Source organism: Dryobates pubescens, chromosome 31 (assembly GCF_014839835.1).
Source record: "Dryobates pubescens isolate bDryPub1 chromosome 31, bDryPub1.pri, whole genome shotgun sequence".
Classification (NCBI taxonomy): domain Eukaryota; kingdom Metazoa; phylum Chordata; class Aves; order Piciformes; family Picidae; genus Dryobates; species Dryobates pubescens.
The window spans coordinates 1,451,414-1,474,146 of record NC_071642.1 but is presented as its reverse complement, the minus strand read 5'-3'; the positions used below and the strand labels follow the sequence as shown (position 1 = coordinate 1,474,146).

The following is a 22,733-nucleotide window of genomic DNA, read 5'->3' as shown; positions in this document are numbered from 1 at the left end:
TGGACGTGTTGGCTGCAGGGAGCCAAGCTTGGTGGGACTCTCTGACCCTGCTGGGGGAACTCTGGGGAGGAGCTGCTTGGCTTGACTGACCACTTTCAGAATGTGAAAGCCCTGAAGAACATTTTTGTGTCTCTTCTCTTTCCTCTCTCTTTGCTTCTAGCAAGGGAGCAGCAGGACGGCACCTGGGCACTTAGGGGCTGCTGCCCAAACCCATCCTCCACCAAGGCAGCGCAGAGCCTGCAGCTGGAAGAAGCTTTTGGGGCAGCTGGAGGAGCTGAGGACTCGGTGCCATCATGGGGGTGCTATGGCTGGCCAGGTTCATGCTGGGATGTACAGCAGTGATGTATGTGGAGAGAGCCCAGGGGCAATACGAAGGGGACTTGCAGACAGACAGATTTGCAGGCTATGAGGAGAGGCCACCACCAAACAGAGTGAGGAGAAGAGGCCAGGACAGCTTACGAGGGTAAGTTGGATCTTCTTTGCTCTGTTATGAAGCAGAACTTGGGTGATGGTCACAGCACCACAGGTGTGGTGAGGGAATTGTCCTCTCCTGAGCCCGGGAGGGAGTCTGCTCTGCAGACCTGCAGGAAGAGGAAAGCTCAGGCCAGAAGGGAAGGAGCAAGAAGGTCTCCGTGAGAGCAGAGAGCTCTAAGCTGGCCTCTGCTGCTTTGCCCAGGGAGGCTGTGGATGTCCTCTCCCTGGAGGTGTTTGAGGCCGGGCTGGAAGAGACCTTGAGCAGCCTGGGCTGGTGGGAGGTGTCCCTGGGTTGGAACTGGATGATCGTGAAGGTCCCTTCCAACCCAACCCATTCTATGAGTCTGTGACCAGGGAGGTGTAGCTTGGCCACGAGGAACAACTTCTCCCCTGCAAGGTTTGTCAAGCCCTGGCCCAGGCTGCCCGGGGAGGTGGTGGAGTCTCCAGCCCTGGAGGGGTTTCAAAGCCGTGGAGATGTGGTGCCGGGAACATGGCTTAGCGGTGGACTTGACAGCATTGGGTTGATGGTTGGACTCGGTCTGCCAGGTCTGTTCCAAGCAAAACAGCTCTGTGATTGCTGCTGGTGGGCAGGTGTCACACTGAGCCCCTTGTTGTGCAGCAGAGCTGTGGTTTGTGGTCTCCTCTCCAGACAAATTGGTGCAAGAGCTGGACCCAAGAGCATTTTCCACCTCGGGAGGGAGGCAGGGCTCAGCTAGGAAGCCCTGCAGCTGGTGCTGGAGCATGTTTGCATGCTCTCAAGATGGTTCCTGGCCCCAGCATCCATTCTGGGTTATTTTAAGTCTGCCTGGCTGCAGTTCCTGGAAAATGTTCCTGTGTGAGTGGACAGGCAGGGAGCAGAACGTGACACACGCGCCGAGCCGGGCCCCAGCCAGCCTCCTCCAGCGCTTGAATGGGCTTGGAGCTGCTGCGCCTTCAGCCCAGACAGTCAGATGTGCTGTTTGGGCTGGAGCTGGAGCTCGGAGCTGGCCTGGAGCTGGGCTGTGGGGCTGGCCACAGCTGCTCTTGGAATTCCAGCGCCTGTGGCCACTCCCTCCTGCTCAGGCAGGGACTGGGGAAGGATGGACAGCAACTGGCCTGGGGGCTTGGGCTGCTAAACCAGCTCCTAACAGCAGTCATTAGCTCCTTCTCCTGGCAGGGACACACGGGGTCTCCCCCGGTGTGACTCTCTTCTTGCCCCTCTCCGGGGATGGAGACTCCACCACCGCCCTGGGCAGCCTGGGCCAGGGCTTGACAACTCTTCTGGGGAAGAAATTGTTCCTGATGTCCAACCTGAACCTCCCTGATCATGGAATCACAGAATGGCTTGGGTTGGACGGGGCACAGGATCACAGGGTGTTAGTGGGCAGAAGAACATCACGAGTGGGCTCCTCACTCTGACTGAGGGGCTGGAGAAGGTCCGGAGAAGGGAACAAAGCTGAGGGTGGGTCTGGAGAGCAGGGCTGGGGAGGAGCAGCTGAGGGAGCTGGGGGTGTTCAGCCTGGAGAAGAGGAGGCTGAGGGAGACCTCAGTGCTCTCCACAGCTCCCTGAGAGGAGGCTGCAGCCAGGTGGGGTTGGGCTCTGCTCCCAGGGAACAAGGGACAGGATAAGAGGACATGGCCTCAGGTTGCCTCAGGGGAGGTTTAGGTTGGACATTAGAAGAAACTCCTTCACTGGAAAGTTTCTCAAAGCCTGGCACAGGCTGCCCAGGGGGGTGGCTGAATCCCCATCCCTGGAGGGGTTTCAGAGCTGCAGAGCTGTGGTGCTGAGGGCCATGGTTCAGCCCCAGCCTTGGCAGAGTTAGAGACTGGTTGGAGTGGATGCCCTGAAAGGACTTTCCAACCAAAACAAGTCCATGGTTCTGTGAACTCTTGGTCAATTAGTACTAAGAGAAAGGCACAGAATCCTTTATTGCTGCAGAGCTCCTGGTGTGAAGCTGTTCTCTGGGAACCCCGAGGTGCCCAACTCAAGCCCTGTTCTGGTGGCTGGAGTGACCTGGCTGGGCAGGAGGGCGGTTGTGGAGGTCTGGTCGTGTGGGAGAGGCTCCAGCAATGCAGGAGGGGAAGGGCTGTGCAGGTTCCTGCTGGAAATGTGTTTATTTGGAGCTGGTTTCCCATCCTGATCCCCTTTAATAATGGGGAAAGGATGAACTAAATGCCAAGCATGAACTAAATGTCAAACCAAGCAGCCCCAATGCTTGCACAAATAACCATTAAGCAAGCAACCTGGAGCCCTAAATCACAGCCAGAGCCCCGATCTAAGCTGTCCTTAAACTCATTAAGGCAGAGACAATTTGAATTGACCCTCTCCTGAAGGGCCCAGCGCTGACAAATCCATTTCTGGGGCAGGATTTGAATGGGATTATTAACTTTAATGAACTATTGAACAGTTTCCAAGAGCAGGAATGTGTTTAACAAAGGGGAAAGGCAAAGATGATTAGTCTGCAGGCAGCTGAGCTCTTTGGCTCCTGGAGGGCTTCCTGGAAGTTCCTGGCTTGCCTGTTTGTTCGAGTAGGAATAAAAAAGCTCAGCTACAGCCTGACTTGAAACACAACTAATTATGTCAAGCCCATTAATTATGGCATGGCCACTGCCATTGAGAAGATGGATGGAGCAGGGCCGGGTGGAGAGGCGTTTGTCACACCTCTGGCTTTGCTCTGAGCCACCAAAAGGCAGGGAGGGGCAGGGGAGGTGTGAGGAGCAATTTGTTTGCTGCAAGAGCGGTCAGGGATTGGCACAGGCTGCCCAGGGCGGGTGGTGGAGTCCCCAGCCCTGGAGGTGTGCAAGAAATGTGTGGCCATGGCCCCTGGGGACAGGGTTTGGTGGCCCCAGTGGTGTTGGGTTGCTGGCTGGACTGGAGGGTCTCTGAGGGCTTTGGGTTAGGGTTGGACTCAAGCAATCCCAAGTCTCCAGCTCCAGGAGGATGTTTCAGCTGACTCTGAGAGAAGTGAGCCCCGAGTGGGGCTCAGCAAACCTCTGCTGCTGTAACTCTGCTGAGAGGTTTTCATTTCCTCCCCACCCCTGAGTGGGGTCCCTGAAAGGCAGCAGCTCAGCTTCTCTTTCCTTAAGGAACTGATTTCTTGCCCTTGGAGCTGTAGAGAACTTGTTTGGAGTAAGAAGCAGGGAGGCAGTGGAAGCTGAAAGGTCTCATTTCTTACCTTGAGCTTGGAGTTTGTGCAAGCAGCCTCTCTGCTGCGGGCTGTGGGGGCTCAGTGGAGGCAGCCAGGAGCTGTGGTGGTGTAAATGGTGAAAAGCAGTTTGTGGTGGATGTCCTTAACTACACCAAGAGAAACTGCAAGCAGGTGCAGCCAAGGAGGACTCCAGGACTCTCTAGAAACTGTTGGCTGAGGTGGACTTGTGCTGCTTTGGTTGCCCCCAGGCTGGACCTAGATGGTTGCTGTGGGATCCCTCCAAGAGAAATATTCTGCCCCATTGCACTCTAAGTGTTGGGTTAGGTGGTGAAAGAGAGAGGTCAGGGATGCCCAGAGGACTCTTCTTCTGCAAGGGGCACCTCTGCTTAAAAAGGATGAGGAAGAGCCTGGTCAGACTCTAGCACCTCTGTCACTTAAACACAAGGCAGAGCTGCTGTGGTGTGAGGCTGCTGGAGCCCTGCAGCAGGCTGCCCAGGGAGGCTGTGGAGTCTCCTTCTTTGCAGAGCTTCCAACCCCACCTGGATGTGTTCCTGGGCAAGCTGCTGTGGGTGCCCAGCTGGAGCAGAGAGGTTGGACTGGATGAGCTCCAGAGGTCCCTTCCACCCCCCACCATGCTGGGATTCTGGGATCTTTCCTGCCTTCCCACACCACATTCCTGCCCTGGGCAGGACGTGGGGCTCTGTGCTCCCAGACTTGGGCTTAGTGTGAGCAAACCTCACTTGAGTCATCCTGCAGCTGGAGCCTCTCTCACTCTCATCCAGTTGCTCCTGGAGCACATTTCAGCTGCTTCCAGCTCCATGTCCTCCACAGGTGTGGATCTTGGGGTTTCTCCACCCAGCCAGAAGTGGAACACTACAAAGCAAGGAGGAGCAAAATGAAGGCAGCAGCTGGAAACTTCTGACTTGAGCCTCCTCTTCTGCTCTAGTTTCAAACCCTTACCCATGCACCCAGCACTGTCACCTTACCACCAAACCATGGGCCCTCAGCACCACATCTCCATAGCTGTGAAATCCTTCCAGGGCTGGGGACTCCGCCACTTCCCTTGGGCCACTTCAAATAGAGTCACAGAATGCATCAGGTTGGAAGGGACCCTCAAAAGTCATCTGGTCCAGATCCTCCTGCAGTGAGCAGGACATCTCCAGCTAGGTTGCTCAGGGCCCCATCAAGCCTGACCTTGCATGAATGAACAATGGAACTGTGGAGATAAGGAGGGGCCAGGGCTGAGTTTCCATGGGTGGCACCAAAGGCTGCAGCTGAGAACTGGGAGATGCCAAGAGAAAAAACCCCACCAAGAGCAGAGCTGTGGCCATGTGCTGTGGCAACTCAGGGAGCTGGCAAGGGAAGCCTCCCCCCAAGTCCCCAGGGCAGCTGGAGGCATGGGAAGGGACTGGGAGACAGCCCAGCCCACAAGGCTGCCCGAGGTGCCAGCCTGCCCGTGGGGACACCGCAGGAGTGGCAGCTGGCTGGTGCTGCAGCAGCCTGATTCTGTTAGCAGCTTGGGAAACACAGCCCAGGGCAGGGAGCTGCTGCCTGCTGGCTGAGCAAGCAGCTGGGAAGGACTCAGGGCTGCCAGGGATTGTCAGATGCCTCGGGTGACCCCAGCAGGGTTGTCCTCGGTGCTGAAGGTAGGAGAGGGCAGGCAGCACAGCCTGGGGGGTCCAGGCTGAGGGCACTTTGGAGGCTCAGAAGGTATCCAAAAGCAAAGTCAGGTCATCCTGAGCATCCTGCTGACCCCCAGCTGTGTCCTCAGTGCATGAAGGTCTTCACCCACTCCTGCAGCCACGGGAAAAAGAACACCCAGCTGGGAATGGACACTCCAGACCTGGAGTGGCTTGGGCTGGAGAAAAGGAGGCTCAGGGGAAGGGTCTGGGGAGGAGCAGCTGGGGGAGCTGGGGGTGTTTAGCCTGGAGAAAAGGAGGCTGAGAGGAGACCTCATTGCTCTCTACAGCTCCCTGAGAGGAGGCTGCAGTGAGGTGGGGTTGGTCTCATCTGCCAAGTATCAGGTGAGAGGTGGCCTGAAATTGTGCCAGGGGAGGGTCAGGTTGGAGATGAGGAACAATTTCTTTGCTGCAAGAGTGGTCAGGGATTGGCACAGGCTGCCCAGGGAGCTGGTGGAGTCCCCAGCCCTGGAGGGGTTCAAGGAACCTGTGGCCATGGCAGCTGGGGCCATGGTGTGGTGGCCAGGGTGGGGTTGGGCTGCTGGTTGGACTCCACCCCAGAGGTCTTTCCCAGCTGACAAATCTCTGCTTCTGTTGTGGGCAAGTTCCTTGCATTTCAGTGCTTTTTTTTTGCTCTCACCTTGACTTTCCCAATCTTAGCTCTTCAACCACAACCCCAGGCTGCAGGGTGCTGTTTGCCAGTGAGGTGCCTTTGCTCCACACCTTCCCCCTGATGAGAACAAGGACTTTCCAGCTTGTATTTCCCAAGCCTTAGAGAGCTGCTATTAATTTGCCAAAGCAATTTTGTCACAGCTTTGCTGAAGAGGTTATTTTTCCTTCCCCCCCCCCCTTCTCCTCTTTGAGTTATTGCTTTGGAATCCAATTTCATTCTCCCTCTAGGTCATTGCTGTGACACCATTAATTCCAAGCCATTCAAAATGGGTTCTCCCCATGGTTTGGTTTGAAACTCTGCTAATTCTTAGCATATGCTCAGCAAAGTTTGGTCTGGGAGGAACAATTGGGGACCCTGGGTAAGTACCAGGGTGTCCAGGACCTCTCCCAAGATCCCTGTGAACAGCTTGCTGATGTCCTTGGCTGATTGTCCTGGAGGAGGAGGTGGTGCTTGCCACCATGGTTAAAGATCCCTCCTTCATTATCAGCTTCATTCAGCTGCCATTTTCTTCTGCCTTGGTTTATGGAGCATCTCTGGAGGAGCCCTGGGGCTGTTGAGCCTGGAGAAGTGCAGCCCCAGAGGGGATCTGAGCAATGCTCAGCAGGAGCTAATGGGTGGGGGGCAAGAGGATGGAGCCAGACTTTTTTTGGTTGGAAAAGACCTTTAAGCTCACCCAGCCCAACTCTACCTCTGCCAAGGCTGGGGCTGAACCATGGCCCTCAGCACCACAGCTCTGCAGCTCTGAAACCCCTCCAGGGATGGGGATTCAGCCACCCCCCTGGGCAGCCTGGGCCAGGCTTTGAGAACCCTTCCAGTGAAGAAATTTCTTCTTGTGCCCAACCTAAACCTCCCCTGGAGCACCTTGAGGCCATTTCTTCTTGTCCTGTCCCTTGTCCCTTGGGAGAAGAGGCCAACCCCACCTTGCTACAACCTCCTTTTAGCTTGGGCTTGACCTTAAGGGTCTCTTCCAACCAAAACCTGCTCTGGGCAGCATCCCTCATTGCCCAGAGTCATCCAGCACAGCCTGTCCTGTTCAAGGACCTTCTAACCACCACGAAGAGCAGAAGCTGAGCTTGCACTGCCCAAACCCCAGGCCAGATGTTGCTTTTCCTTTGCAGCCCCAACGTCTGTGGCTCCAGGTTCCACTCCTACTGCTGCCCCGGCTGGAAGACGCTGCCCGGAGGGAACCAATGCATCGTCCGTGAGTAGCCAGCCCCGTGCAGGCCACCAAGCAGCACAAACCACAGCTGTGGGCAAGCTCCCAGGGTGCTAACTGTGCTGTGTCCTCCTCCTCTTGCAGCAATCTGCAGGAACTCCTGCGGGGATGGCTTTTGTTCACGGCCAAACATGTGCACATGCTCCAACGGACAGCTCTCACCCAACTGCGGCTCGGCCGGAGGTAAGAGGACTTCTGCTGCTGGCTCTGCTCAGCCCAGAGCAGCTCTGGGGCTCCTGGAGCTGCTGGTTGTGCTCAGCTCTGGGGCTTCTGGAGCTGCTGGCTCTGCTCAGCCCAGAGCAGCTCTGGGGCATTTGGTGGTGTTGGTTGTGCTCAGCTCTGGGGCATTTGGTGCTGAAGATTCTGCTCAGCTCTGGGGCATTTGGTGCTGCTGGTTGTGCTCAGCCCTGGGGCATTTGGTGCTGCTGGTTGTGCTCAGTCCTGGGGCATTTGGTGCTGCTGGTTGTGCTCAGTCCTGGGGCATTTGGTGCTGCTGGTTGTGCTCAGATCTGGGGCATTTGATGCTGCTGGTTGTGCTCAGCCCTGGGGCATTTGGTGCTGCTGGTTGTGCTCAGCCCTGGGGCATTTGGTGCTGCTGGTTGTGCTCAGTCCTGGGGCATTTGGTGCTGCTGGTTGTGCTCAGCCCTGGGGCATTTGGTGCTGCTGGTTGTGCTCAGCCCAGAGCAGCTTTGGGGCATTTGGTGGTGCTGGTTGTGCTCAGCCCAGAGCATCTCTGGGCTCTGTGTCTCCCAGTCACAAGGAAAGGAAGTTGCCCTCTGTGCATCAGTGAAGTGTTCTGGGTTTGGGCAGCCAGGTTCTGATGGGACTTGGGCAGCAGGCATGGAGGCTTTCATTGCTGGTGATGCTTTCACTGAAGGTCCTCTCCCTGCCCTTGATTCCCAGAGATTTGCCATCTGCTTGCAACTTCTGCTCCTTTGGTGGGAGAAATCCTGTGGGATGCAGAGAAGGGCAATGAAGCTGGGGAAGGGTCTGGAGAACAGAGCTGGGGAGGGGCAGCTGAGGGAGCTGGGGGTGTTCAGTCTGGAGGAGGCTGAGGAGAGACCTCACTGCTCTCTACAGCTGCCTGAAAGGAGGTTGGACCCAGATGAGAGTTGTCCTCTGCTCCCAAGGAACAAGTGATGGGATGAGAAGCCTCAAGTTGCCCCAGGGGAGCTTTCCATTGGATGTGAAGAACAACTTCATCCACAAAAGGGTTGCCAAACCCAGGCCCAGGCTGCCCAGGGCAGTGGTGGAGATGTGGTGCTGAGGGCCAGGGCTTGGTGGTGCCCTGGCAGTGCCGAGTTCAGGGTTGAGCCTGATGGACTGGAAGGTCTTTTCCAACCCCTTCTGTCATTCCCCCATCCCAGTGCTCAGCACCAGGGCTGGGTGAGCTCTGCTCCAGAGCCATTTCCCAGCCCTGCAGGGAGGAAGGTGCTGGAAGCACAAAGGTTTCTGGAGCAGGGTCCATATGGAAGCAATCAGGGAGGAATGTCAGGAATGCTGTAAGCTCTCTATACATTTGGGCACAGCCCTGGCATTCCCCCGAGCCTGGGGTGGATTTCAGGCTGTGTTGGGAGGAGGGGGGGGTGGGGGTGGGTTCCTCTGCAGGGGCTTCATCAAATCTGGCATTCATTGAGGGGATGTTTGGATCTGCCTTTATCATGAATGCTTCAGGGAGGTAAAGCAGACAGCCTGTGCATTCCAGAGGCAATCAAAGCCCTCTGCCTCTGCCTGTCATAACACAAAAAGCACAGAAAAAACCCTCTTGGTTTCCTACTTTGGGGAGTGAAGAGATTTTGGGAGTCATTTGCAAGGGGCTGTTTGGATAGGAGAAGTGAGGGAGCAGGCAGAGAAGCTGCCTGTAGCCTCCACTGCTGATGGCTCTGGGGAGCAGCTGCAGCCATCTGTGGAGCCATAGAATGGTCTTGGTTGGAAGGGACCTCCAAAGGTCACCTGGTCCCCCCCTTCCCTTCAGCTCTGCTGTAGAGCAAAGCCAATCCCATCCCAGCCTGGGAAGGTTAACCAGGGTGAGCTGTCAGCCACAGACCCAGGGAGTGATGGAACTGGGGAGGTTGGGAGAGACCTCTGAGACCATCCAGGCCAACCCCTCACCCAGAGCTCCCAGTGCCACCACTGCACCACCTCCCTCAGCACCACACCAAGGTGGCTTTTAGCTGGGGACTCCACCACCTCCCTGGGCAGCCTGGGCCAGGGCCTGAGAACCCTTCCTGGGAAGAAATTGTTGCTCACCTCCAGCCTGAACCTCCCCTGGCACAGCCTGAGGCTGTTTCCTCTTGCCCTGGCACTTGCTGCTGGCTCTGGGCAGCCTCCCAGTTTGGCTGTGGTGGCTTTCCCAGGGCTGGGGGATTGCAGTGAGGGCTGCAGGGTGGGCACCTGCTGGGCACAGGGCCTTTTCCCAGGCAGGTCTCATGGCTGACAGCCTGGGCAGTGCTTTGGAGCCCCAAGCTTGGCTTCAGGGCTGGTGGAGCCTTCATCTGAATTCAGCCTGCCCTCTGGCCATGGAGCAAGAGGAAGAAGAGGAGACATCATGACTAATTCAAACCACACCAGCAGTGCATGGAGTAAATGTAGAGCACATGTGCTGAGCATTCCAAAAGCAAAGCCCTGAGACCTCCCTTCCCACTCCTCCTTCCTCCCAAGCTTCCTAGGAGCGAGGTGACAGCCTTGGAGTGGTGATGCCAAGCTGGGAGCAGTGTTGGACACCCCAGCAGGCTGTGCAGTGGGAGCTGGCCAGGCTGGGGAGCTGGGTGGGGAGGAACCTCAGGGGATTCCAACAGGGCAGCCTGCTCCAGTGGCTCACAGCAGAACTTCCTCCTGATGTCCAACCTAACTCTGCCCTGCTCCACTTCCAAACCACTGCTCCTTGTCCTATCCCCACAGCCCCTTCTGAGCAGTCCCTCCCCAGCCTGCCTGCAGATATTGAAATGCAGCTCTAAGGTCTCCCTGGAGCCTGCTCCATGCTGAGCAGGAGAACTCTCTCAGCCTGTCCCCATGGCAGAGGTTCTCCAGCCCTCTCAGCATCTTTGTGACCTTCTCTGGCCCCTCTCCATCAGCTTCCTGTGTTTGGTGCCCCACAGCTGGACCCAGCCCTGCAGGTGAGGTCTCCCCAGAGCAGAGCAGAGGGGCAGGATCCTCTTTCCAGCTCTGGCCACACTGCTTTGGCTGCAGCCCAGGCTGCCCTTGGCCTTCCAGTGCCCACTGCTGGCTCCTGTCCAGCTTCTCCCCCAGCAGCACCCCCAAGTCCCTTAAACCTCCTCTTTGGGTTCTTCTTCAACTCTGGAGTGATGAAACAGTTAAAGGCCACTCTGGGTTGGTGTCTACATGGGGCTGAAAGCTCCTGGCTCTCCTTTCTTGCTATTGTTTTCCTCCAGTGCATTTGTCACATCCAGGGTGTCATCATCTGGTGGGAATGCTGCCCTCTGAACCCAGAAAGAATAGAGGAGCTGTGCTTCCCTGCTCAGATTCTTCCCAAAGCCCTCTTGGATGAAATGAGTTTCACCAACAGGCCACAGGGGGATTGGGAGGAAAAAAAGAAGAGCAATATCTGCCAAGTTGATGGCTTTGGGCTTGTTTGGTTTGCTTTGGCTTTCACTCCACCAAAGAAGCTCTTCTGAAGCATCTCCCAAGGCTTGAAGCTGAAGGCTTTGAGATGAGCAGCTCAGGATGGAGAGGGGCTTGGTACAGAGTGTGGCAGGGTGAGAGGTGATGGCTCCAGAAGGCTCCAGAAGCTGGACTGAGATGAGACATGGGGAAGAAATTCTTCCCCAGGAGGGTGGTGAGGCCCTGGGACAGGTTGCTCAGAGAAGCTGTGGAGGCTCCAAGCCTGGAAGTGTTCCAGGCCAGGTTGGATGCGACCCTGAGCAAGCCTGGGCTGGGGGGAGGTGTCCCTGGCCAGGGCAGGGGGGTTGGAACTGGATGAGCCTTGAGGTCCCTTCCAGCCCAACCCAGGCTGTGAATCTCTTCTGCTCTGAGACAAGAAGGCTTTGGACTCTCACTGCACCTGAGGTGCTCACCTCCCACCTCCAGCAGCTCTTTCCTTGCCAGCTGACATTTCCCTGCTCTTCTCCACAGTCCAGACCTGCAATGTCAGATGCATGAATGGTGGCAGCTGCAACGAGGAGTCCTGCCTCTGCCAGAAGGGCTACACTGGCACCTACTGTGGACAACGTAAGAGCCTGCAGCCCCCCTCCCCTGCAACCCTCCCCTGCAGCCCTCCCCTGCAAACCTCCCCTGCAGCCCCCCCTGCAGCCCCCCCTGAAGCCAGCAGAGCTGAAGGGTGAGGGGAAGGCCACACAGCCTCAGAGCTGGAGAGGTCACCTTGCACACAGCCATATGCAGCCTGCTGTGGGTGCCCTGCTTTAGCAGGGGGGGTGGGCTGGATGATCTCCAGAGGTCCCTTCCAGCCCCCACTATGCTGGGATTGGGTGAGGCTCCCACTGGAAGAGGCTGCCTGGGGAGGTGGTGGAGTCCCCATCCCTGGAGGAGTTTAAAAGCCACCTTGGTGTGGTGCTGAGGGGTGTGGGCTAGTGGCAGTGGTGGGACTGGGAGCTCTGGTGAGTGGTTGGACTCGATGACCTCAGAGGTCTCTCCCAGCCTCACCAGTTCCAAGGTTCTAGGTCTGTGAGAGTTCATTTTCAAAGGTCACAGAATGGTTGGGGGTGAAAGAGACCTCTGGAGACTGAGTCCAACCCCCCTGCCAGAGCAGCATCACCCAGGGCAGGTCACACAGAGCACATCCAGGGGGGGTTGGAAGCTCTCCACACCAGGAGACTCCACAGCCTCTCTGGACAGCCTGATGCAGGCCTGCAGCAGCCTCACACCAAAGAAGTTTCTCCTCCTGCTCAGATGGAACCTCCTGGCCTCCAGTTTGCCCCCACTGGCCCTAAGGTTGGGCTGTGTTCCCCTCAGCTGCTCCTCAGCTCCCACTGATTCATCTCTGCTGCAGCTTTCCAGAGGGCTGGAGCAGAGGCAGGCTCAGCAGATGGAACATCTCCCCCTGAGCAGCTCCAGCCTGGGCAAACCATCAAGTAACAGCAACCCAGGGCTTAGAGTGGAACGTGAGAGGTGACCTTAACGATGTGCTGCTACCAGCTCCACCTAGAATGTCCTCAGAAGAGTTTTCATCATGGCTCAGATATTGGCAAGACATCACTGACAGGGTGGGGAGCAAGGGAGAGTGCCACTGGCAGGGGCCCAGCCCAGCAGAGCTCAGCTTCCTTGGCTCTAGGATGGGTGCAAGGCTCTGCAGTGCAGCAGCACCTGGCCTCTTGCAGCCCAGAGCTTGGCACCAGACCACTGAAGGCCACCCTGAGGGCTTGCAGATGATTCATGGATTCATCCAGTGGGGGTTGGCTTGGAAGGGACCTTCAAGCTCATCCAGCTCCAACCCCCTGCCAGGGGCAGGGACACCTCCCAGCAGCCCAGGATGCTCACGGTGCTGAGGACCTCACCTTCCATCAGGTTATATTCTTCTCATCTCCAGCGCCCTGGTGGTGCTGGGCAGCTGTGAAATTCTGTGGAGGAGCTTTGGGAGGTGTCCCAGCAGCCAGAGCAGTCTGCTGGCATCTCAGTAGGGTGGTGGCATCTGTCAGGACCTGCAGCTGCTGATGCCCTGTGGAGAAGTGGTGCTGCCCCTGCAGCCCTTCAGTATTCAAAGGGAAAGATGGAGAGGGACTTTCTGCCAGGGTCTGCTGGGCCAGGATGAGAGGAGATGGTTTGAAACTGCAGCAGGGGAGATCTAGCCTGGAGATCAGGGAGAAAATCATCAGTGTGAGGGTGGGGAGGCACTGGCACAGGCTGCCCAGGGAGGCTGTGGCTGCCCCCTCCCTGGAGGTGCTCAAGGCCAGGCTGGATGAGACCTTGAGCAACCTGTGCTGGTGGGAGGTGTCCCTGCCCATGGCAGGGGGTTGGCACTGGCTGGTCTTGAAGGTCCCTTCCAACCCAACCCATTCCATGAAGCTGGGAGCAGCCTGGTTCTTGGCTCTGGGCAGCTGGCAGTGAGCAGCCCTCTCCTCTCTGGCTCTTCTCACACATTGAACATTTGCCTCTATGCAGCTCCCCCCACCCCTCATTTCTATCAGTTCCCCTGGCCCTTGCCATTCAAATCCCAATGCTGACCTGAAGGAGCCCAGATTCCAGAGCTCAGGAAATCCTCTCAAGTGAAACAGGAGCTGATGGTCTGATATAAAAGGCTTCATTCATAAACAGGAAGCAATTCTCCAGGGGCCAGAAAAGAATAACCAAACCCTCCCCAGATTTGTCTCTGTATGGCCACTGGATGCAGGAGACTCCTGATGGGTGGAGGGGAAGTCCCAAGCCAAGAGGAGACCTCCTTGTGGCCTCCCAGGATCTGCAGGGGGCTACAAGAAAGCTGGGGAGGGACTTCTGAGGGTGTCAGGGAGTGATAGGGCTGGGGGGGATGGAGCAAAACTAGGAGTGGGGAGATTCAGATTGGATGTGAGGAAGAAGCTCTTCCCCATGAGGGTGGTGAGAGCCTCATCCCTGGAGGTGTTTGCAGCCAGGCTGGAGGTGGCTGTGAGCAACCTGCTGTGGTGTGAGGTGTCCCTGCCCATGGCAGGGGGTTGGGACTGGCTGAGCCTTGGGGTCCCTGACAGGTCCACGATTCTAAGCTCCAGCAGCCCCAGCTGGGTTCCTGCAGGAGCTCTGAGGTGCTTGAGCTCTGTCTCTCTCTGTGCCAGCAGCGGTGTGTGAGAACGGCTGCCAGAACGGAGGGCGCTGCATCGGCCCCAACCGCTGCGCCTGCGTCTACGGCTTCACCGGCCCCCAGTGCGAGCGAGGTAAGCCCCGGGGCCCCGGCACGGCCCCTGCTGCCGCCAGCCGTCCCCCGGCCGCGGCCGACTGCCCTGCGGCCGAGCGCCCTGCGGCCGACTGCCCTGCGGCCGACTGCCCTGCGGCCGAGCGCCCTGCGGCCGAGCGCCCTGCGGCTGACTGCCCTGCGGCCGAGCGCCCTGCGGCCGAGCGCCCTGCGGCCGAGCGCCCTGCGGCCGACTGCCCTGCGGCCGAGCGCCCTGCGGCCGAGCGCCCTGCGGCCGACTGCCCTGCGGCCGACTGCCCTGCGGCCGAGCGCCCTGCGGCCGAGCGCCCTGCGGCCGACTGCCCTGCGGCCGAGCGCCCTGCGGCCGAACGCCCTGCGGCCGAGCGCCCTGCGGCCGACTGCCCTGCGGCCGAACGCCCTGCGGCCGACTGCCCTGCGGCCGAGCGCCCTGCGGCCGAGCGCCCTGCGGCCGACTGCCCTGCGGCCGACTGCCCTGCGGCCGACTGCCCTGCGGCCGAGCGCCCTGCGGCCGAGCGCCCTGCGGCCGACTGCCCTGCGGCCGAGCGCCCTGCGGCCGAGCGCCCTGCGGCCGACTGCCCTGCGGCCGAGCGCCCTGCGGCCGACTGCCCTGCGGCCGAACGCCCTGCGGCCGAGCGCCCTGCGGCCGACTGCCCTGCGGCCGACTGCCCTGCGGCCGACTGCCCTGCGGCTGACTGCCCTGCGGCCGACTGCCCTGCGGCCGAGCGCCCTGCAGGAGGGGATGGGAGCAGCCTCGGGCGGCTTGCAGCGGGCACCGGGCCGGGCAGCTCTGGGGAGCTCGCAGTCTTTGCAGGGGGACCTGGCCAGGCTGCAGCAATGGCATGGGGCTCAACAGGGTCAAGAGCTGGGTCCTGCCCTCGGGTCACAACAGCCCCATGAGGGCTGCAGGCTTGGGGCAGTGGAATAAGCTGCAGGCTTGGGGCAGTGGAATGAGCCCCAGGGGTTGGCCAGTGTGTGCCCAGGTGGCCAAGAAGGCCACCAGCATCCTGGTTTGGGTCCAGAACAGCGTGGCCAGCAGGAGCAGGGGAGTGGTGCTGGGCACTGGGGAGGCCACAGCTGGAGTTCTGGGTTCAGCAGGTGGAGCTGGGACCACACACAGCTGGCTCTGCAAGGACTTGGCCAGCTGAGGCAGGAGCTCCATCGGCTGGGGGCTGGGGGCGAGCCTTTTGCTGCCCACTTCTGCAGCCCCCTGCTCCCTTTGCCCAGCTGGAACCCAATTCAAAACTCCATCTCTGGCCTGGCCTGGCCCTGTGCTGTGTGCTGGAGGAGGCATTTTGGGGGAAGGAGGTCAGTTCCATGTTACCATTGAAAAACAAATCATAGTCACAGAATGGGTTGGGTTGGAAAGGACCTCTGAAGGTCACTCAGTCCACCCCCCTTGCACCCAGCAGGGACATCCTCAGAGCCCTGTTGAGCCTCACCTTGAACATGTCCAGGAATGGGACCCCAGCCACCTCCCTGGGCAACCTGTCCCAGTGTTCCCCTCCCCTCATGGGGCAGAACTTGTTCCTGAATTACAACTCCTGATGTCATCAGGGCTGAGAATCTCCCAGTGAGCATGGACCTGAAACTCCCAGAGGTCAAGATCCCAACCTGTGCAAACTGCTTTGATGGGTTAGTTCCCAGGCTCACTTGGGAGAGAAACCTGGAAAATGATGACCAGAACTTAAGGTTTCCCATGGAAAAAAAACCCAACCAACCCAACCCAAACCTCTTACTGTAGCAAAACCATTTGGAAGGGAAGCACAAAGCCAGCTCTGGTTTGTTGTCAGCCTCAGGCTGTCCCATGGCAGCTGCCCAGCCAGGGGTAATCAAAATTGCTCCAGGAAGAGCCACAGTGAGAAGAGGACTCTCAGTGCCATGTGGCTTTGCTGTCCCCCAGCCAGGCAGCCTGGGCTGAGGGACCAGGTCGGGTTTCCAGTTGGGCACTGTGGGCAAGGCTGAGGCTCTGGCTCTGAGGCTTTGGCTGGGCTGTGAGGCTCTGGCTGGGCTCTGTGGTTTCTCCCTTTGCTGCTGGCTGAGGTGGACACCACACCACACTGATAGGATTGTTGGCACAGGGAGGGGGGTGGTTGGGGGGCGGGGGGCAGAGTGGCAGGGAGCAGAAATGAAACTGAAACACGAAGCCAATGTGTAAAACTCCCAGGACTGAGATCAAAGCACCCTGGAACTTTTCTGCTTTCCTGGCTTCTCTCTTTCCCCTTCACCCCCCCCACGTTTGGGCTGATTCTGTTCAGCTCCAATGTCCCAAAGTTGGACTGCTCTTGCCTCCTCCTGTTGTTTTTTCCATGTTGGGGGATTCTTGGCACCAGGGTTTAGAGGGTGAGATAGGAATAACAGTTGGTTTCCGGTAGCCCAGGGTCCGTCGGAGCTGCTTGAGCAGCGGCCAGGCAGAACCTGACAGGGCTGTGCAATGTTCCCTGGGCTGCAGGAGGTTTCTGCTGAGCCTCACGCTTGCAGGTGCCCTGTAAAAGGCCTCTGCTGTGGTTGGAGCCTCACATTTATTGGATGCAGGGAAGGGAGAGGTCTTTCAAAGCCTCCAGCAGACCTTTATTGAAGGAACTCTGCCTTGCTCCCAGCTCCTCCTCCGTCTCCTCCTGCAGACCTCTTGAGCACTGCAGTTGGATGCTCTGGAAGCCCTCTCCCTGCCTTTGGCCAGCACACACACACAGAGGTCTTATGAGGAGCAGCTGAGGGAGCTGGGGGTGTTCAGCCTGGAGAAAAGGAGGCTGAGGGGAGACCTCATTGCTCTCTACAGCTGCCTGAAAGCAGGCTGGAGCCAGGTGGAGAGTGGTTCCCCTTAGTAACAAGAGAGAACACAAGAGCAAACAGCCTTGGGTTGCCCCGGGGGAGGTTTAGGTTGGACATTAGAAGAAACTCCTTCACTGGAAGGGTTCTCAAAGCCTGGCACAGGCTGCCCAGGGGGGTGGCTGAATCCCCATCCCTGGAGGGGTTTCAAAGGGGCAGAGCTGTGGTGCTGAGGGCCATGGTTTAGCCCCAGCCTTGGCAGAGTTAGAGACTGGTTGGAGTGGATGAGTTGAAAGTTCTTCTCCAAGCACAACGATCCTGTGAATGGCTCTGCTTTAGTGCTGGGAAGGTGTGCTGGACCCCCTGGAAGGGTGTGAGGATGAGAGCCTTTCTCTTTTGAAGGCTCTACCGTGCAAGATTGCATCCCCTAAACCCTTGAACTGCATCTGGAGAGCTGCTCACTCTCTCTTGTGTTCCTTCGGGTTGCTCCTGGCTGCCAGGGGTCTGAAGTGTTGGGGTTTGGGAATCCATATGGCCAGTTGGCTGTGTGTGGAACACGAAGTAAATGAATAAATAAATAAATAAGGAGCTGGACATTTCTTAAAGAAACTTCTGGATGCAGCCATGCCAGGAGGGAGAGCTCCAAAGTGTCCTGGGCCCTGCGTGCCTGGAGAGGCCGGGGAAGGAAGGAAGGAAGGGGTCTGAGCAGGGGCAGGCTTTGGAGACATCTTGTAATGTATAAAATTCTTTAAATAAAGAGAGCATTTTTACAAAGCCTTCAGAGATTTGGGTTAGGCCAGACTTGTACTCAGAGACAAAACAAGCTCTCCAGCTGTGTACACACAGCGCTGGGCTGCCAAGACAAACAGCGAGCCTGCGCTGCCAGGCGAGGGGAGAGCTTACGCGGCTCAGGGAGGCTCCTGGCTGGACAGGCTCTGGCTCTGCAGCCAGGTGAGGTGGTGGGGAGTGACCCAGCAGCAGTAGTTAGGCTGACAGCGAAGAACTTAACCCTTCCAAGGAGAAAATGAATTCCTGCTCCGTCTCTGGGCTTGGTGAGGCGAAGTCCCTGAGCGGAGACTTGGCCGCTGTGGGGTTTGTGTTTGGCTTCTCCACTTGGGGCTGTGGTGGTTGAGGTCTTTGCAAGGGTCCTTGGGTCTCTCCCAAGCAAAAAGAGGCTCAAGGAGCAGCTTGGAAGCACCAGGGACCATCCCCAGCTCTCAGTTTAATCTCTGAAGGAAGATAATTCAAAGCAGAGCCTGGACTCGATGGTCTTAAAGGGCTTTTCCAACCTGAAACGCTCAGGCTGTGTGTAGGGGAAGGACAGGTCCCAACCCAGGGCTCCCTGATGGAGCTGGGAACGTGGCTGAGTGTGCTGGAAACCCCTTGGATTCCTGCCTGCATCTCTGTGGCACCTCAGTGCCACTCGCTGTCTGGTGAGACATCACTCACCTCCCTCCTTCCCACACAGGCTGATGTTCCTCATCAGCCATTAGAACTGTTGAGGCTGGAAGAGACCTTCGAGTCCCCCTGCTCCCCTGGAGCTCCCAACCCATTCCACAGCCACTCAGATCTGTGCTGAGGAGCTGGGATTCTCCAGGGGGGGAAAAAAGAGATCAATTCTGGTTGTTCTCAGTGCTCAGAGAGCTGATCCTTTCCCCTCTGAGGTCTCCTTTTCCCTTTCCCCCCCTTCTGAGGTCTCCTTTTCCCTTTCCCCCCCTTCTGAGGTCTCCTTTTCCCTTTCCCCCCCTTCTGAGGTCTCCTTTTCCCTTCCCCCCCACCTTGAGGTCACTTTCCTGGCAGGGTTTTGGGGGTGCCAATTATAAGCTGGCCAAAGCAGTGCCCCTCTGTGGTGCTGCCATCCAACCCCCCCCAGCTCTGCCTCCAGCTTTCTCCGGGGGGTTCCATCTGACTTTCTTTTTTGCCTCAAACGAGAGAGAATTTATCTTTCTTCCCCTCCCCTTTTAAACTCCAATCAACCAAGTTCCTGAGAGCCAAGCAACAGCTTCTGCTGCCCTGGGCTCCATGAGCTGCACTGCTCTGGGGCTCCAGTCAGAGGCTGCTTTGTGATGGAAGCCTTCTAACCACCTTCACACCTCATTCAGGAAATTCTCCACTCCAGAGGTAAATACCTTAATCGCTGGGTACTCAGAGAACCTCAGCATCATTTCCTCTCCCTCCTTGACATCTCCATCCCCGAAGTTCTGAGGGGCTGACCCCAGGCAGCCATGTGGTAACATGACCTCACAATTACATCAGTGTGGGAGGAAAAAAGCTGCAGCACAGGAAAAATGAATCTGTGGGGAGCAGGGAGGCCGACTTGGGCTTCTCTCTTTCTTTAAGAGTTACAGGAAAAATGAAACATTTTTGATGTCAGGGCTCAGCTCCTGCAAGTAGGAAAAAATGTGCTGGAGAAAGTGGCAGCCTGTGACTCAGGTGGAGGTGTGGAAGCTCCTCCTGGTTTCCAGGGGTGAGGTTTAACTTGGGGTTATTTTTTCCATCCCCAGTGCTGGAGCCTTCCCCGTGGGTGCCAGCTGCTGCCTTCCATGAGAGAAAGTCTGCCTTGAGGGTGGGAAAAGAAGATCTGGAGAGTGGCATTCTCCATCTTCATGGAGACTGTGGCTCCCAGGTTTGGGGCACTTCAGGAGGTCCTTGCTGGGTCTTCGTGTCCTCTCCTTCAGCTCTTCAGTGCCAGAGTGGTGAGACTCTGGCACAGGCTGCCTGGGGAGGCTGTGGATGCCTCCTCCCTGGGGGTGTTCAAGGCCAGGCTGGATGAGGCCTTGGGTTCTGAGCTGAGTCTAGTTGAGAGCTGTCCCTGCCCATGGCAGGGGGTTGAAGGAGATGAGCTCTGAGCTCCCTTCCAACCTGAGCCTTTGCAGGACTCTAAAGCAGCTCTTTCTCATCCCCAGCCTGTTCAAGAAGCCTGGAACCTCTCCAGGGAGTTGGATTTATTCAGTTTGATTTATTCTCTCAGTCCCCAGCCTTTCAGAACCTCTCCAGATGCCTGGAGCATCTGAGTCTAGCTGGGAGGTGTCCCTGCCTCCCAATAACATCATCATCAGTAAGATTCCCTCTCAGCCCTGCCTCCTCCAGACCAAGCAGCCTCAGGGCTCTCAGCCTTGTCTCCTCACACCGATGCTGCAGTCCCTTCAGCATCCTCAGAGCCTCTCTTGGATGCTCTCCAGTACATCCTTCAACTGGAGAGCCCAGAACTGGACCCAGTCCTCCAGATACTTAAGCACTGGAAGGATTGCTGTGGATTTTCCTGTCTGGAGGTGATTGAAGAGCAAGTCCCCTCAAACCTTGGTGGGGTCTAATTCTCATAGTCAGGAAAAGGAGGGGGTTGTGTGTGTGTGGAAACCAAATCCCTCCCTCCAGCCTTAGCTTTCCCAGTGCCAGACACCCTGTGCCATGTGTAAACAGAAAGCAGGATCCAAGACACCATCTTGCAGCACACTGATGGATGCTGTGCCTCAGCACAAACTCTGCTTTAATCCACTTGGATTTCCAGATGGTGGGAATATTGCAGGAGTCTCCATTACTCCTGCTGGCAAAGCCTTTCCCCCTCCCCCTCCAGAGAAGAGTGATTAGGAGTGGCTTTGTCTCAGCTATTCCCTTTCATAATGGCAATAATAAGCTCTTGCATTTGCCTTTCATAATAGGCTATTTCCTCTTCATAATGATTTCCCTGCCCCCCATCCCCTCCCCAAATTTTCAGTCGAATTTGGAGGCTTAGGAGAAATGGAGCAGCCACACAGGATGTGTCTGATCCCTTCCCCTCCATGTGAAAGCCACAGCAGGAAGCAGCCAAGAGCAACACGGTCCCTTTGCTCCCCCCTAGCTCCAGGCACAGCCCTGAGCTTCCCAAGTGCTGCTCCTAGTGAAGGGCTGAGTAGGGCTGGACAGATCCCATCCCATCGGCTGGACCCCCCCCCCGAGCCCCAGAGATCGTGCTGGCAAGAAAGGGACCACAAAGTGCTTCGTGGACCTGCAGTGATGCCTGAGCCAGCTCAGGAAGCTCTTTGATCCCAGGCTTTGAGTCTCATTTGAAGATAGATTGCAGAATCCCAGCGTGGTGAGGATCAGAAGGGACCTCTGGAGCTCACCCAGCCCAAGCCCCTGCTCCAGCAGGGCTCCCACAGCAGCTTGCCCAGGAGCACAGTGCCCAGGGGGGTTGGGAGCTCTGCACACCAGGAGACTCCACAGCCTCTCTGGGCAGCCTGCTGCAGGCCTCCAGCAGCCTCACACCAAAGAAGTTTCTCCTCCTGCTCAGATGGAACCTCCTGGGTTCCACTTTGTGCCCCTTGCCCCTTGTCCTGTCCCTGGGCACCAGTGAGCAGAGTCTGGCCCCAGCCCCTTCCTTCCCCCAGGTCCTTTAGCTCTTGCTGAGCATTGCTCAGCTCCCCTCTGGGGGTTGCATTGCCCCTTGAGATGCAAAACCTTTGCAGAAGGAGCAAGGAGCAGCTGGAGACAACTGCAGCTCCTGCACAGTGACTCTGAGGCCTCCAGGCAAGAGCTGCAGAGCCAAGCACAGTGTCTGGAAGCTCTTGCTCAGTGGCATCCTTGCCATCACCTCCTCCCAACTCATTGTCCCAGAAGGAAGGGAGGCAAAGTCTGCCCCCAGATGCTTCCCACCTGGCAGACAGAAAAGTTCTGCTTCCCTCCCTCAGGAGCACCCAATCCAGGAGGAACCTTCCCCAGCCCAGCCCCAGCCCAGCCCCAAGGTATTTTCCCCTCCATCTCCAGGAGCCTGCCCACAGCCCTGACCTCTGCCAAAGGCCTTTGAGAGGAGCAAGCTTCCTGCTGGGGCAGAGCTGTGTGGGGAAGAGTCTGGAGCCACCAAACCTCTGTGCCACTCCCTGCCCCTCCATCCCTGCCCCTCCATCCCTGTGCCTAGCAGGCAGAACCTGGGGGTCTCTTCCAGGATGGAGGAGCCAGCATGGCAGTGCCAGGGCTTGGAAGGGACCTCTGGAGATCATCTACCCCAGCTCCAACCCTCCCAGGCATTCCTACAACCCCTCTGGTGCTCCTGGCCCCGTGGTGCTGTCTGTGTGCTTTGTGCCTCAGCTGCTGCTGGAGTGGGAGAGCCCTGGGAGGAGGAGGAGGAGGAGGAGGGTTGTGCTGTGGAGCTCTCTCTCTCTCAGGTTTCATCAGGGCTGAGGCTTCGACAGGAAACTGTAAAAATAGGACAGGAAAACTTGAAAAAAGTTCTGCCTTTACTATTTCCTTGGAGTGTGTTTTTGCAGCACTTGGAATGTCTGGCCTGAGCAGCCACCCCCAGCCAGCTTTTGCTTTTCTGCCCAAGTCCAAACAGTTAAACATCAGGAATGTGGCTGTGTTTGGATGAGGTAAGGAAATGACTAGGTGGAGAAAGTATTCCATGAGAAAGGAGCCCTTGACTGGGAGACCCTCACTGCTGTTCTCCTCCTGTCCACCCTCTCCCCCCTCCCACCCAGGCTGTCACGTCCCAGCGCAGCCTGAGAGCCTCAGCAGAGCCTTGGAGCTGCTGAGACCTCTGATCCCTGGCAAATCCCTGCCTCCCCCTCTCCCAGCAGCAGGAATACTCACAGGGGGGTTGGTTGGCTCCCTCCTGTTGGTCTCTTGGCTGGTGGCTCTTGGATGCTGTTCCCCTCTCTGCTTTCCCATCCCTTTATGGTCTCCCTAGCAGCAGGGCAGGAATTGCTCCCTCAGCACTTTGTGGGGAAGTTATCAGCTGTCCCAACAGGTCCCAAAGGGCTTGGCCAGGCTGCTCTGTGGGCTCTCCAGGGAGCAGGCAGCCAGAGCTGTGTGGGAAGCTTTTTGGGTAGAGGGCTCTGCCAGCTGAGTGCCTTGGCTTGGCTGCTGCAGCTCCTGCTGGCTCCCAGAGCTGGCTGGAGGTTGTGCTCCAGAAGTCCAGAAGGTTACAGACAGAAGGAGTGGCAGAGCTGTGCCTGGGGCACCAAACCTCCTGCTGATGGAAGTCATTCATTGAGAATAGAAAAGG

The 22,733-nt window shown here is 57.6% G+C and overlaps 1 protein-coding gene across 1 annotated transcript in view; it reads left to right on the top strand.

Annotated features, from left to right (window-relative positions):
* The first annotated feature begins 293 nt into the window (after positions 1–293).
* Positions 294–22,733, top strand: part of FBN3 (fibrillin 3) — a 75,951-nt gene continuing 53,511 nt past the window's right edge. Inside the window, exons 1-5 of the mRNA XM_054174934.1 lie at positions 294–463; positions 7,073–7,155; positions 7,255–7,353; positions 11,263–11,358; positions 13,893–13,988. Of these exons, the coding sequence (XP_054030909.1) occupies positions 294–463; positions 7,073–7,155; positions 7,255–7,353; positions 11,263–11,358; positions 13,893–13,988 (544 nt within the window). The remainder of the gene's footprint in view (positions 464–7,072; positions 7,156–7,254; positions 7,354–11,262; positions 11,359–13,892; positions 13,989–22,733) is intronic.